This window comes from Grammomys surdaster, unplaced genomic scaffold (assembly GCF_004785775.1).
Source record: "Grammomys surdaster isolate TR1022 unplaced genomic scaffold, NIH_TR_1.0 187, whole genome shotgun sequence".
Lineage (NCBI taxonomy): Eukaryota > Metazoa > Chordata > Mammalia > Rodentia > Muridae > Grammomys > Grammomys surdaster.
This window is the reverse complement of record NW_021604632.1, coordinates 1,412,766-1,429,211: the sequence shown is the minus strand read 5'-3', so window position 1 is coordinate 1,429,211 and position 16,446 is coordinate 1,412,766. Positions and strand designations below refer to the sequence as shown.

The 16,446-nt window shown below is 42.4% G+C and overlaps 1 protein-coding gene across 1 annotated transcript in view; it reads left to right on the top strand.

Moving 5' to 3' along the window:
* Clec3a (C-type lectin domain family 3 member A) overlaps nucleotides 1-5,264 on the top strand; it is a 10,422-nt gene extending 5,158 nt beyond the window's left edge. Inside the window, exons 2-3 of the mRNA XM_028768773.1 lie at nucleotides 396-479; nucleotides 2,581-5,264. Of these exons, the coding sequence (XP_028624606.1) occupies nucleotides 396-479; nucleotides 2,581-2,972 (476 nt within the window). The 3' untranslated portion in view covers nucleotides 2,973-5,264. The remainder of the gene's footprint in view (nucleotides 1-395; nucleotides 480-2,580) is intronic.
* Nucleotides 5,265-16,446: the final 11,182 nt, after the last annotated feature.

The following is a 16,446-nucleotide window of genomic DNA, read 5'->3' as shown; positions in this document are numbered from 1 at the left end:
AAAGAAAGAAAAAAAGAAACCAAGCAAGTTAAGTAAGTAAAATACAGGTGGTACTCTGAAGGAAAGTGAACAAGGTCCAGGAAAGATCAGCAGTGGGGATGACAATGTCAAGGGTGGACAAGTGTTCCAAGAACACACAGCTGAGCTTGTTAAGGAGAGACGAGAAGTCCCTCCAAGTCCCCGGGGGACCTTCTCATGCAGGGTCCCTTCTGGAATTGTTCTCAGTGCGCATGAACATTGTGCTCATTTGGCTTGGCTTCAACAGAAATTACCGCCTTGCCTTGGATTCTGAATTACAAAGCTGCCCCCCCTTTTTTCCTTTTAACATTTCTAATTCTGTTCTAATGGAATGTTTTCTGTCCCACACCCTACCCTACCCTACCAATGTCCTCTAGAAAAGGACGGCGACCTGAAGTCTCAAGTAGAAAAGCTGTGGCGGGAAGTCAATGCCTTGAAGGAAATGCAAGCTCTGCAGACAGGTGAGAGGTCCCCTTCACCTGCGCCTGATCCGGAAGGGTAGTGAAGAGAATCAGCTATTGCCCAGGACTGAACTCATCCAGACTGCTTGCTGAGTCCAGGGGTTTGTCTGCTTGTAGAAAAACAAACAAACAAACAAACAAACAAACAAAATGAAACAAAATAAAAACTTGGCAGCTGGTGGGAGCCTTGGGGGTTGGCTCATACTTTTAATCCCAGCGCCTGGAGGCAAGTAAATCTCTGAGTTTGGGGCCAGCCTGGGCTACAGAGAAGTTCCAGAACAGCCAGAGGTGCACAGGCAACCCCTGTCTTGGGGGATAAAAACGATAGCTTAAGAGTACATATTATTGCTCTTCTCTTGTTCTGTTGCTCTCTCCTCTTGCCCTCTTCCCCCTCTCTTCCCAGTCCCCTCTCCCCTCTCTCTCCACGAGTTCATGGCTGGCTTCTACTCCTCTTTCTTTCTCCCGCCCCCCTTCTCTTACCTCCTCTGCCCATACCCTGAATAAACTGTATTCTATAAAGTACATGTTATTTATTTTAATTTAAAAATTTTAAATTATTTTATGTGTATTAGTCTTTTGCTTATATGCATATATGTATATATATGCTTATAAGCGATTTAATATGCTTATGGTTGCTTATATGTATATATATGCTTATATACGTATACACACACACACACACACACACACACACACACACATAAAATAAATTTTTCTCTGCACCATGTGCATGCCAGTACCCATAGAAGTCAGAAGAGGACATTGGCTCTCTAGAACTGGAGTTACAAGCAGAAGCAGTTGTGAGCCACCATGTGGTTCCTGGGAATCTGGAGGAGCAACAAGTGCTCTTACCCACTGAGCCATCTCGCTAGCTCCTATGTTTAATATTTTGAGACAGGTTCTCTTATTTCCAAGACTGACCCAGAGTTCACAATGTGGTGGAAGATGACTTTTAATTCCCAATCCTCTTGCTTCCAACTCCAGAGTGCTGAGGCCACAGGGCCTTGTGTCTGTGGTGCAGAGGACTTAACCTAGAGCTTTGCAAGTGGTAATAAGTGAAGGATCTACTAACTGAGGGAAATCTGGAGCCCTTAAGAGGATATTTTTAGGGCCTGGAGGAGTAGATAGCTCAGTTAACAAAGTACCTGCTGTAAGGGCATAAAGAACTGAGTTCAAATCTCAGCAGGCAAAGAAAGATGCTTGCCTTCAAGCCTGATGACCTGAGTTTGATTCCTGGGCCCCACATAATGAAAGGAGAGAACAGAATCCTACTTGTCCTCTCACAGCCAAATGCACTGTGGCTGCTGTACACACACACACACACACACACACACACACACACACACACACACAGAGGAAGTTTTGGGGTAGACAGGGAGAGAACCTGTGTTAAAAACCAAGCAAACTAAACAAAGTAGGGGGAAACTCACTATCTCCCTGAGTTTTTGTCTTTCTTTGTTTTCTTTTTTCCTTCCTTTCTCGTCCTTTCTTCCTTCTTTCCTTTTGTATTGGTTTTGCTTGTTTGGTTTTGGGTATTATTTTTGAGACAAGATCTATCTATGTAGGGCTCGCTGGCCTGGAACTGGCTACGTAGATCAGGCTTACCTCAGAGTCACAGCAAGCATTCTGTCTCAATCTTTCAGTGCTCCAGTTACAGGCATGTGTGTTTGCTCTTTAAATTATTATAAAATTTTATTCCATTCTAAAAGTCCAAAGGAAATCCACCAGATAGTTCCTTACATAAACTAGGCTACAAATTATATCGAAGCAGCCCAGAGTTTAAGGTTATGTTTTGAGTCATATGTGGCTGTGAATTCATTGTGCCCTCCCTAATCCCTTTAGAGAGGGATGTCAAGTTGGAAGTAACGATTTCTCTAAACCTGTTAAATGTGGATAACACTACCATGTCATGGGGTTGCTGAAGTTGCACATGGTTATTATTGTCTCTGGCGCCAACAAAATCATCAATGGTTAAGTCATCATTGTCAACCCATTAATCATTACAAAAACGTTTACCAATACTTGCTAGGTCCAGTATAAGGCATATCACACACAAAAGGCATCTTATGACATCACCAACTTTCCCATTTTCACTTCACAGTCTGTCTTCGAGGCACCAAAGTTCATAAGAAATGTTACCTTGCTTCAGAAGGCCTCAAGCATTACCACGAAGCCAACGAAGACTGCATTTCCAAGGGAGGGACCCTGGTTGTCCCCAGGAATTCTGACGAAATCAATGCCCTTAGAGACTATGGTAAGAAGAGTCTGCCAGGTGTCAATGACTTTTGGCTAGGCATAAATGACATGGTCACAGAAGGCAAGTTCCTCGATGTCCACGGATTCACCGTCTCCTTCCTCAACTGGGACCGTGCCCAGCCAAGTGGTGGCAAGAGGGAAAACTGTGTCCTGTTCTCCCAGTCAGCCCAGGGGAAATGGAGCGACGAGGCCTGTCGCAGTAGCAAGAGGTACATATGTGAGTTTATCATCCCTTAGGGGCCCCTCCTCAGTATCCTCCCAAGTAAGACTGGTCAGGGTGAATAAGCTGGTAGTACCCCTCAATAAACTCAGACTATATTTAGTAATTGCAGAATCACAATGCCAGTATTGGTAGTCATAGGTATACAGAGACAGACCACGTTTCTACTGTAGCTCATTGTAATATTACTCTTCATATGACAAATGGGATCAGAAAATAATGACCCAGATAATGTAAGAAAGGGACTTCTGATAATGGGTAGTCAAATTGTCTCCCATTCTCCTTGTCCCTCTCAGGTGAACCAACCTGATCTATTTAAAATAATAATAATCACGTGATTCTTGAAGACAGAAAAGCAAGATTGGGCTACCTGAAATTTCTTTTTAAAATTTAGTCATGATAGGAATGCAATTTTGAGAAATGTGCCGTTGGCTGATTTTCTGGATATGTGAACATTACCATATACCCTACATGAATGAACCCTGAGGTTGAAAGGGCAAAACTCCCGGTGGCCTCTAGATGCCCTCAAGACGTGTAGTAGACACAAGCTGCATGAAGCATCTGCTGGTAAGATGGGGCAGGCTTCAGAATATAGTTCACTAAGTACATAATAAAGCAACAGTTGGAAACACAGCTGAGTACACTCCCTTTCCATCACCTTAGTATGACAGCTGACACAGGCAGGTGTGAAACAAAGTAAGGGTTATTTACCTTGTAATTGTAAGGGCTCGAGGTCAAAGGTTAAGCAGCCCCAGTGAATTGGGCACGTCAAGGGTGGCAGATCATGACAAGACCAAGTAGTCACATCTCAGTGCAGAGCAAAAAAGAATGAGCATGCTCTCCTTTCAAAGCTGTGTTTCCAAGTCACCCAAGGACATCCTAGATGGCTCCACCTGCTTAAGGCATGCAATACTTTTCAAAATTGCCACACCAAGATCCTTGGTGGGGATGGTAAAGTACCTTCAGCCATAGTGTATGATAAACGTATAAACCAACACACTGTCATTTGTTGCTGTCGTCAAGGATTGCGAGCTGTGCTTAATCACTGTGTTCAACTTTATGACTTGTGGTGTGCTAACTTTGTATTTATCGCTGTCACCAAGAACTTGCATAAAATTAGCTACACAAGGATGCCAACAACGTTGCTAGGCGACAGAAAGTTTTCATCTCCATCACAGGCTTATGGGACCACCACCAACTATGCAGTTTATTAGGCTCAAAATATTGTGTCGTGTGTGGATACATTTGGTTGACGAGAATGTCCCAAGTCAGAGATTCTAGGGTGCTATACAATCCATAACTTTTCCACCACGATGCTTGATTTCCTCTGCCCTCTTAGCTGATGGTCCTTGCTTTCAGTTGCGGGCCACATCCCCTGGTGGGATGCAGCTCTTCCTTGCCCCATCAGAGCAGGGATGACTGACAAGATTCTCATCTAACCCTTCAAATTTCTCAACTCTTGCTTTCTTAAAGGTTCCCAGTCCAGACCCCACCCCACCCCACCCCACCCCACTCCCCTAGTCAGCATATATTTGGTCAATTTCTCTCAGTATTCTATAATAGCTTCTAGCCAGTGAGCAAGATTTAGGCAGGAGAGGAGCAGCAGACAGTGAGGACAAAGAAACTAGAAAAAAAAAAAAAAAGGAAGCAGGGCTAGGAGTGCACTTCAGTAGGTAGAGACCTGGGCTCACAGGAATGGGACACTTAAGCCTATAATCCCAGCACTGGGGAGGGGGAAATAAGAGGATCAGGAGTTCAAGGTCATGCTCTACCAACTGAACTGCAAGTTTAAAGCCATCCCAGGCTACGTGAGGCCCTATCGAGACAACAAGAACAAAAGAAAAATGTCTCTTTCCTTCACGCGTGTACCCTTCCAGTCTCCTTTTATAGATGACAGCATTATTTTTTACTTTCTTTACACCTATATTTCTTCAATTATCAGTATTTATCTCCATCTATGAAGGGCAATTTGTCATTAGAAGCTGAGAGTTGGACGTAAATAATACTATTTGAGAGTCACACATGTGTGCAATTTTTTTTTTCTAACGATGCTATTCCCATTAAATTGCTTAACAGGATTTTATAAAAATAACTTCATTGCTTAAACACAGCAGCATACATTTAACACTTGGGGAAATGGGTTTTGTAGAAATAAACAATTCTGAATACATTCTGTCCTTCAAATAAATATCTTTTCTCTTTTGTGAATAATGTCCTGCTCCCAAGAGCTAAATTACATAAGCTTGGAATCAAATTTTAGGTTCGTTTTTTTTTTTTCTTCATTGCACAATAAAGCTCCAAATCCGATCAGTGTGGATGTGTTTGGATATTGATTACATTTATTCAGATTAAGATGTTTATATCGAGCTGGGCAGAATTTAAAGGGGAAAAGGCCTGGAGCTGATGAAACTGGTAACAGCGGTATACTTGGAGAACAGTTTCAACTGGCCTTGAAGCAGCACAGTTTTGAGATGGGGTACGGGAGATGAGGGGAACAGGGGAGACTTTAAATATTCTGCAATCGCAATTATATATGGTTGAACCCATCCAGTCCCAACATCACCATTGACTTCTGACAGTTGACATCAATAGCTAGGCAGTAGCTAAATCGCTAAAGCTCTTACTTTAGGCCGTGAGTGCAACAAGGTGTGGCCTTGTTGGAGGAGGTGTGGCCTTGTTGGAGGAGGGGTGGCCTTGTTGGAGGAGGCGTGGCCTTGTTGGAGGAGGAAGTGTATCACTGTGAGTCAGGCCCAGTCGCATTCCCTCTCTGCCTCTCTGCCTGTAGATCAAATGTAAGCTCTTGGCTATGCTCCAGTATCATGCCTGCCTTCCTGGGGCTATCCTCCCCTCCATGATGACCATGGGCTAACCCTCTGAAAACTGTAAGCAAGCTCCCAAAATGTGGCATCGTACAGGATAAGCTCTCAGCTTCCTGTTCCTGCCAGCATGGTTGCTGCCATACCTCCCCACTGTGATGGACACTCCTCCCTATAGAACCATGTGCTAGTTACTTGTTACTGTTCTACTGTTGTGAAAAGATACCGTGACCAAGGCAGGTTATGTATGCGTGTATGTATGTATGTATGTATGTATACTTATATGTGTGTGTAAATACATATATCACTTAATTGGGAGTTTGCTTACAGTTTCATAGGGTAGTCCTTGATCATTATGATGGGGAGCTTGGTAGCAGGCAGGAATGGTGCTGGAGTAGTAGCTGAGTTTACATCTGATCTGCACAATGGATACAGAGAGAGGCTATTGCATGAAGCTGCGAAGGTGAAGCCTGCATTGTGTTGGAGAGGCCAAGATATTGAAGACGTTAGAGCTGGGGGATACCTGCCAAGGACATGGAGCTAACCAGATCAAGAGCGAGAGAAATGTGCTGTGGTCAGCAAAACTGGAAGGAATGAGAGATCCGAAGAGCCATCTAAGCCCCTAGAGACTGGATACAGGGCTGCAGAATTGAGAGTTTGCCCTACTGGATTTCAGTATTGCTTTGGTCCAGAATTAAAGCTTTTACTATATCTATATCCACTTCCCTCCCTTTTGTAATGGTGATGTATGTAATTCGCTTTTTGGTTTTACAGGGGGTTACAAAAATTGCCTTAAGTCTCAGAAGAGACTTTGGACTTCAGACTCTTAAACAGTGTTGAGGCCGTGAAGGACGATGGGGATTTTTGAAATTGAACAAATTGTGTTCTGCATTATAGTGAACTATAAGCATATGGAGGCCAAGGAGGAGAACCCAGTGGTTTGAATGAGAATGGCCCCCATTAATTCGTATTTTGAATACTTGTTTCCCAGACTTGTTAGTTAGGATTAGGTGGCATGGCCTTGTGGGAAGGGGTGTAGCTTTGTTGGAGGGGGTATGGCCTTGTTGGAGGAGATGTGGCCTTGTTGGAGGAGGTGTGGCCTTGTTGGAGGAGGTGTGGCCTTGTTGAAGGAGGAAGTGTATCACTGTGTGTCAGGCCTAGTCTCATTCCCTCTCTGCCTCTCTGCCTGTAGGTCAAATGTAAGCTCTTGGCTATGCTCCAGTATCAAGCCTGCCTTCCTGGGGCTATCCTCCCCTCCATGATGATCATAGGCTAACCCTCTGAAAACTGTAAGCAAGCTCCCAATTAAATGCTTTCTTCCATACGTTGCCTTGATCATGGTGTCTCTTCGCAGCAATAGAAAAGTAATTAAGTCAAACCATAAGCCAAAATAAACTCTTCTAAAAGTTTCCTTGGTCATAGTGTTTTATCACAGCAAAAGAAAAGTAACTGGTATCCAGGTCCCAAAATGGACATTAACACACACGGGGGACAAATCCAAATATTTGTGCAAACAATCTAGGTAGAATGCTAAGATTTCAGTTTCAGTGCTGTCATGGAAGACTTGATCAGGGCTGTAAGCCATCTATATCTGACAGATGTGTATCTGACAGACTCCCTTTCTATGCAGCCACGCCTTAGGGCACACAGCTTGTCTCAAATAATCTACAACGCTGGTATCACACAATCCCTATTCTCTTGTCAGCAAGAGAGTCTAGAAATGAACAATGTGACAAAACTGGGAAATCCATGAAATGTAAGACTTGAAAATCAAGCAACAAGTCAAAGAAGAATTCATAATTGAAAAACAACAACACATGGGGATGCAGAGAGAAACCACCAAACGGAGAAAAGACAATGTCTGGACAGAGTAGAAAGCCAAGAAAACACCAGGAGGTCAAAGATACGTAACATCCTAATGAAGGTACTGATGAACGCCACAGGGACAGAACAAACTATAATATTTCAGGACTCTAACATGTAGAATGAGATGTTAACGTTAATAATATAACACAGAATGAATAGAACAAAAACTTCTAGAAATGAAAGATAGATAGAGCACCCCTATTTACTGCTGGAGATGCCAGTTTGACTGTCAGTAATTGATAAAACAGGAAGACAATCAGAAAGAATAGAGAGCTGTGATGGTTTGTATATGGCACTATTAGGAGGTGTGGTCTTGTTGGATTGGGTGTGGCCTTGTTGGAGTAGGTATGTCACTGTGGGTGTGGGCTTTAATACCCTAGTCCTAGCTGCCTGGAAGTGAGTATTCTGCTAGCAGCCTTCAGATGAAGATGTAGAACTCTCAGCTCCTCCTGCACCATGCCTGCCTGGATGCTGCTATGTTCCTGCCTTGATGATAATGGACTGAATCTCTGAACCTGTAAGCCAGCCCAATTAAGTGTTGTCCTTATAGGAGTTACCATGGTCATGGTGTCTGTTCACAGCAGTAAAACCCTAACTGAGACAGAGAGCTAACTACCACCACCACCACCAATCAACTGGCTCTAAGGAACATTTATGGAAGAGTTCATTTGACAAATACATTTTCTCTACAAGAATGCAGAAACCATGCACAAATGGACCATGTAACAAAACTTACTCCACTTTTATAACATTGAAATCATTTAAAGTATGTTCTCTGACCACAGTGGTATTAAACTAGAAAGTAGTAACAGAACAATTTTTGTAAAATCTCTAAATATTTTGAAAATTAAGTGACAGATTTGGGAGAAATTAGAAAATATTTTAAAATAAACTCAAATGAAAATACAACATATCAAAAGTCACTGGATGAAATGAATCAGCATTTAGAGAAAAAAATTTATAGCATTAAACACTTAGGTTAAAAACCAAAGATGGAGGACTGGACAGATGGCTTCAGTAGTTAAGAGTGCTTGTTATTCTTGCAAGGTACCTAAGTTTGATTCCTAGCGCTCAAGTAAGTGGCTCACAGTTGACTGTAACTCCAGTTCCAGGGGACTAGATGCCATCTTCTGATCTCCATGGGCTTGTGTATACAAGTAGTATACAAAAAGATAAGCAGGCAGGCACACACACACACACACACACACACAGAGCCAGACTTTGGCTTCTTCTTTTTTCTATCCTTCTCTTTTTCTACCCTTTCAATCCTTAGCACTAGACACTAGATAGGAGATAAGAAAAGATAGAGGGGGAAGGGGGCGGCATTATGGTTAGACTACTTCCTGCTGATTAGGGGCATTGAGTTCTTGGGCAAAGTTTGATCTTCAGCATCAGGATATCTAATTTTTCTTCTTCTTTCCACATGACTGCTTAACAAACCACAACCAATAGCAACCCCCTTACCGCCACCTCTTTGGGTCCTAGCATTTATATACCCTCTGAAAAGTCCCCAAAATTCCCAACATCATGTAATAGCATAAATTATCTCTAGCTGGCAAAATCATGCCCCCTGCCAGTGCACGAGGAGGCAAATCATAGTCACCAGCTGTGAAGCAGCCCCATTCTGGAGATTAAAACAAAAACCTATTCTCATTTCTTTGTTTTTGAAGAAACCAAAATTCCTCCTACAAACATATTGCAGATTATCCTTCCTTGTGGTCTTTTATGTTTGTTTATCCTACTCAAGTTGCTCACTATCTGCATCCAATGGTGACTGCTTTCATTTATCAGAGATGTTTTCCTTCATCACTCGCCACCTGATGGCCTTTACATGGGATCTCTTGCAGCTAGGTTTGCTGCCCAGAGCTCTTGGGATCTGCCACTCACCTCAATGCTCTGGTTAGTGGCACTCCTACACTCAGCCATGCCCAGCTTTTTAAGTGAGTGGTTGGGATTTGAACTTGAGTCCTTACATTTGCTGAGTGAGCACTTTATCTACTGAACCCTCTCCCCAGTCTTCATAACAACTTTTCTCTCTTCAAAGTTCATGGATTGGGTATAAAAGTAAATGGATATAAAACCAGCTCATTCAAGGCCATTGAAGAGGGGCCCTTCCCTCATAATTAACAACTTGTCAAAGCAGGCATTGAGACCCCAGAACTTTGATTATTGGTCAAAAGAATGAAAGCTGAATGCTATCTCTGGCCCTGGGGAGAGGCTTGATTTTTTTTTCTTCACTGTACAAATTACTATCTAGCTTGAGGTTTTTTGATAAAGAACAAAGAAATAACGCTGTTCTTTCTCTTAGGAGTTGATCCAAATGGGCCTGTTTGTCACTCGAACAGTTAAAAACAAAACCAAGCAAACAAAAAACAGCTTCAAGAAAGCTGTCCAAGAAAATTCAAGACATAATATGAAGGGGTGGGAGAGTCAGTCGGTTCAGGGGTTAAGATCAGTGGGTACTCTTGCAGACGACCCTGATTTGGATCACAGCAACCACATGGTGACCCACAGCTATCTGTATGTAACTTCAGTTCCAAGGGTGTTAATACCCTCTTTAGACCTCCTTGGGCAACAGGTATGCTATCTATCTATCTATCTATCTATCATCTATCTATCTATCTATCTATCTATCTATCTATCTACCTATCTATCTATCCATCCATCCATGCAGGCAAAACATTCACATACATAAAATAAAAGTCTAAAAAGTAAAATAAAATAAGAAGTAGTATAACTCTTTCCTAACAATACATGTGAACCAACCCAGTGGTTTCTTTGGATAGTATATTCCCTGTTAATTAATTAATTTAATGTATATGGGTACACTGTAGCTGTCTTCAGACACACCAGAAGAGGGTGTCAGAACCCATTACAGATGGTTATCAGCCATGCTGGGAATTGAACTCAGGACCTTTGGGAAGAGCAGTCTTGATTGCTGAGCCACCTCTCCAGCCCCAGTATCTTCACTCTTTAAATTCCCTGTATAGTAAACTCCCTCATTAAATCCCAAACGTTGAAACACTAGTTTATTTTACTGATTGAACTCTGACAGAAACAACAATGCTTGAGGAAGGCAGCAATATTATTTTACTGTTTTAAAGCTGTCTTTTATGTTTACTTATGTGTGTCTCTCTGTGTGTGTACATATGAGGGCAGGTGCCTGTGTAGGCCAGACAAGTTCATCAGAGCCCCTGGAACTGGATTACAGTCACTGTAAGTTGTTCTGCTAAGTGCTTTTGTCTAAGGAACCATTTCTCCAGCCCCCCAGATATATTGTTTCAGACAGACTCAGAGAAGTTTGGGGCTTGATGACTGTCACTCACCTTATACATGTCATTGATTAGACTCCAGTGATAAATTACAGGAAACCCTAATACTGAGACTTTCTCTTGCCTTGGAACCTTTATGCTGTAACCATAGTAACTATTTTCAGTTGTGGATGGTTGAACAGGTCTCATGTAGCCCAGGTTATACTTGGACTTACATAGAGAAGAATGGCATTACGACTTCTGATCCTCCGGCCTTTTCCTCCAGAGTTCTGGGATCACTGGCCTTAGCCGACACACCTTGTAACGGTGTTATCTGATAAAATATAACAGCCTCTCCATTCTGAGAATCCAGTTAGCAGGAGGCAGCCTTCTGAGAGTGAGGACAACCTGAGACCAAATCAAACCACTCCTATCCAGTGGACTGTTGAAACTGTCTCACAGCAAAATCTGCACAGCTTTTGGCTTTTGTCTCATGATTTTCTGTAAGGGACAAGACTGCCACAGGTGGCCGGGAGAGTAATTGGGTTCTTTCTCTTCCCAGTTTGCATAAATGCAAAACAAGGACAATTTCCGTTGTGTGTTTTTCCTGATTTCTTTTGGAATACAAGAACACCAAGGCACTGGTTTATCTTTTCTGAGACAGGTTCTCACTATGTAGCCCTGGCTATCCTCAAACTTACAGAGATCATCCTTTTTTGTTTGTTTTCGTTTTGACTTTGGTTGTCAGATAGCCCTCCCCACTCTCCATTGTGGGTTTTAATTCATACACATAAATGCATATTTCTGAGGCAGAAAAATAGGAAACGGTGGAGGAGGAGAGTCCAAAGATCAACATAGGAAAGAGAGCCTGGGAGGAAAGACTGGGAGCCCTTAAGTTACCTGAGCTTCTTTCAACCAAAAGAGCAAGCCCAGAACAGCCCTGAGCTTGGGAGAAGTGGATACTTTGTCAATGGCCCAGGAGAATTTACTTCAGCCCCTTAGGGTTAGGGTTAGGGTTAGGGTTAGGGTTAGGGGTTAGGGTTAGGGTTAGGGTTAGGGTTAAGGTTGGGTTAGAGTTAAGGTTGAGTTAGGGTCAGGGTCATGGTCAGGGATAGGGTTAGGGTTAAGGTTAGGATTATGGTTATGATTAGGTTTAAGTTTGGGTTAGGGTTAGTGGTAGGGTTAGGGTTAAATATGGGTTAGGGTTATGGTGAAGATTAGGATTAGGGCTTATTTTATCCATTGGCTCAGCTCTTTTTTTCCTTATTGCTCTTTAGGGTGCAGAGCACATTTCGAGGTCTGGCATATCTCTAGTCTTCTCTTTATCTTCCTTTAATGAATTATCACCATTCCTATCAGTTTTCATGTGGTGTTTGACTATTCGTTATATAAAATGCAAGAACCTTGAAACTCCATCATCTGCTTGTCAGGCTCATGTTTGCACCCCGTAACAAACCTATGTAAGGTCACAATAATGTGGAGTTTCTCCTCAGCATCTTCTTGTTGCAGCAGCATTAGCAAAGAATGATTGAACTAATGAATGAATGAATGAATGAATGAATAAAATTATGATAATATTAGTCACTGTAATCCAATCAACCTTCTGTTTCAGTCTGTCATTTGCTGAGATTACAGGCAAGATCTACCACTCTAAGCTTCAGTGTCCTTCCTTACTAGCCACAAAAGTCAGGAAGCTTTCCAGATCTCTTTTGTATGTGAAGTCTGGCACCAAAGCAGGAAGCTTGATTTAGCAAGGACTCATGATTTAAGTTAAATCAGGTCTGCAGGGTATTGAGGTTTAGTAGGTGGTGAAATTACCATCTTCCTGGTATTCATTAATTAGAGCAGTAACACTCCAGGAATATCCTACTAAAATTTGTGTCCCTTGCATATATTTTGTTTCTTCAGAGTGGTGTCAAATTTTATTCAGAAAAAAATGAGTGCATCACATCGTTACAAATGTCTACTTAGTGAAAGAAGTAAGTAATTAAAAAAAGCAAACAACAACAAAAACCAAAGATTCAAAGGCGGTCGCACATCCTTGCTGTGAACTAGACTTTAAACTACAGGCAGATAGAGCCACCTGGCGTGCAGCTTGGTAAGCACAAGCTTGGATCTTTAAAAATCCTTACTTAGTAACCACTGTGGCTCAGATGTTTTTACAGAAACAAGCTGGTCATAAAACCTCCTTAGGGTTTGAATTTGTGAGTGTTGGCTTTATCTCACACGTCTTCAAGCTCATGATAATCTTCTTTGCCTGGACTTACATGCAGACAGAACCTTGTTAGATTAAAGTCAAAGGTGAAAGTCCGGGAGCCAGAAATGATAAGCAAATAGAGGAAGGAATCAACTAAGTGCTGTTGTGAAGCTGAAACTCTAAGTGACCAAATCTGGGATCCTAATGGTTTGAAAGAGGGTGTTCCCCACTCCACAGGCTCATGGGTTTGAATACTTGGTCTCTAGGTGACGGAACTGTGTAAGAAGGATTAGGAGGTGTAGTCTTGTTGGGGGAAGTGTGTCACAAGGGCAGGCTTAGAGGCGTCAAAAGGTTCTTACCTTCCCTATATGCTCTTTGCCTCCTAGCTGTGGGTGAAGACGTGAGCTCTCTGCTGCTGCTCCAGCTGCCTGCCACCATGCCTTGGTTCCATAGTCATAAACATAATTTTCTGAAATCATAAGCCTCATTAAACTCTTTCTTTGATAAGTTGCTCGGTCATGGCGTTTTATCATAACAATAGAAAATTAATGAATACACTAACCATTAAACATTCCCTTTACCCAACAAGCCATCTCTGTGGTCCCATGGTTTTTATTTTATCAGTACTTAGAATTGAATACTATTATCAAACTACATCCCCAGCTAATGCCTGCGTATTTTTCTCTGTCAGTCTTCAAATAGAGATCCACAAATAAGATGAAGGAAGAGTTAGAAGAAGACAAGGTCACACTAATCATTTGAGATAATCAGTAAATGAGTACAGAACAGCCAGTCAGATATCTCTGACCTGCAGGAGGTCTCAGAATCTAAGGGACAGTGTTACAGAACTCTGCATTCAGAGCTTGTGATGTAGCCACTGGGGTGGGGGTGAGGGTGGCAGCCGAGGTATACCATTATAAAACTCTTGCTAGAAACCTGCTCCACGACACCTTAAATTAATCTTGGTATGTCACATTTGCCGTAACACACAAGTTAAAAGGTTATTAGCTTACTGTAAACATAAACGTATTCTTTGTTTGTTTTGCTTTGCTTTTGAGACAGTGTTTCTCTGTATAGCCCTGGCTGTCCAAAACTCACTCTGTAGATTAAGCTCCCATACTTAGAGATCTGCCTGCTTCTGCTGGGATTAAAAGGCACTAAGGGACACTTTTTTTTTTTTTTTGTCTTCTAGTAATTTGAGGCAAGGTCCTTCTATGTATCCCAGACTGGATTTGAACATGCAGCTATCCTTCTGCCTCTGCTCCCTGAGTGCTAGAATTACAGGCTTGTAATTCATCTGGAGACATTTAGTTTTCATTCCTGGGAGGGACGATGCTACTGGAAGAACACAAAGATTCTGCTAAGTGTCTCATAATGCACAGGACAGCTCCACTACGATTTGTCCCAAATGTCAGCAGTACTGCGGTTGAGAAGTCAGGTGTCAGTGACAGGAGAACTTTGGAGGACTACAAACAGTGTTACAGGATTGTTCTGTAGTAGCAGAAAGTTGGCCTATCAGAATGTTAGAATTCCACCATGGAAACCAACACTCTGCTCAGAGGATGTATCATGTATTAGTGCTTCATACGAGTGTGAAGCAAATACCCGACAGAACCAACCTAATGGATAAAATATGATTTGCTTATCGTTTCCGAGGACTTAGCAGATGAGTGGGACAGACATGGAAGGGCAGATCCCTTCGCATCATTGTGACCGTGCTAGTTTGTTTTCTGTTGCTAGAACAGACACCATGACCAAAAGCAACGTTGGGAGGAAAGGTTTGTTTGCCTTACACTTCCAGGTCAGGAGCTGTCCGTTACTGAAAAAAGTTGGGGCAAGAGATGAAGCAGGAACAGAAGCAGAGACCATGGGAGAACGCTGCTTATTGGTTCATTCGTCGTTACTTTTTTTATATAGCTCAAGAGCCCCTGCCCGAGGAAGAGTTGCTCTTACATTGAGCTGGACCCTCGAACATGAAGACAATTTCCTATAGACAGGAGTATCAGCTAATCATGTCTGGACTCTTCTGTCTCCCCAGGTGACTTTTGATTGTGTATGTAAAGCTGACAATAAAAACTAACCAGAACACTGAGATGAGAAACAGGATTGGTTCCAGAGAGACAGGAGAGTATATTTCATCAGGGATAATATCCTTACCAGAACCTTTCCCACCAAGTAACCCAGCTCCTCCCAAAGTTTTCAGAAACTTCCAAAATGGTACCACTAGCTGGTCAAATTGTGAGCCTGTTCAGTTCATTTCCAAATCAAACCACAACAGGACACTATACATTATCGATATCCAATGGCTTCATACCATGTCATCAGAAGCAGGGGGCAAGAGAGACTTTGGTTAGAGCAATCCAGGGTCAACCTAAGCCCTTATGCCTTGAGTTACAGGTCACCAGAGAAACCAAGACTCTTTATTTTCTCTGCACAATCAGGGGACTTCACAACCCCACTTCCTCTTCATATCAGAGGAGTCAGTGGGCTAAGTTGAGTGGTGAAAGGGTGGAGAGAGATGCAGTAGTCTAGTATTACCAGGTATAAATGCACTGACGTTTGAAAAAAAAACATGCCCTCTCAGGATTCATATGGGAGAGCTGTACCGTTATGAATAAGAGGTTGGGATCAGGAGATGGCTCCATGTTCAAGTGCTTGCCGTGCCAACAGGAGAACCGAGTTGGATTTTCAGAAACCACAGACATTCAGAGTGGATGTAGTGCTATTCTATAATCTCAGTGCAGGGAAGTCTGAGGCAGGGATCCCTGCAGCTGCAACTGAGACCTTGCTGTCTCACTGAATAAACAGTTGAAGAAGATACTCTTCTTATAAAGCCCTGGCCAACTCAGGCATGTGCACACATGTGCCAACATACACATACACACCACACACATACATGTACATGTGGAGAAAACAAAAACCCAACTAAATGTTGTTTTCATCGAGTTAGCTTTTCACTGTTTGTGTTCAGGGAAGGGAGTCTGTCCCCAAGGAATATGGAGAGGAGAGAGCTATCCCATAGCAATGTTCATTTTCAGGACTTAAAGACAAAAGCAACATTGTCACCATACCCAACTTACCCATAAAATACACAGTCTTTCCACAGAGGCTTGCATTCTCTCAGTCCTGGGCCAGAAGACTTCTCCATAACACAGGCTTGGGAAGGAAGTTATAAGTACAGCATGTTTTGGAAACTTGCTTCAGTGAGGCCAAGCTGAAGGTTGGCTTCACATTGTGGATCTAGAATATTTATAATCAGGATTTTTGTCAGGTGTTTTAAAACTCTACTTTGCAAGTCTGTAATTAGATAATGCCTTCTGGCCCAGGACTGAGAGAATGCAAGCCTCTGTGGAAAGACTGT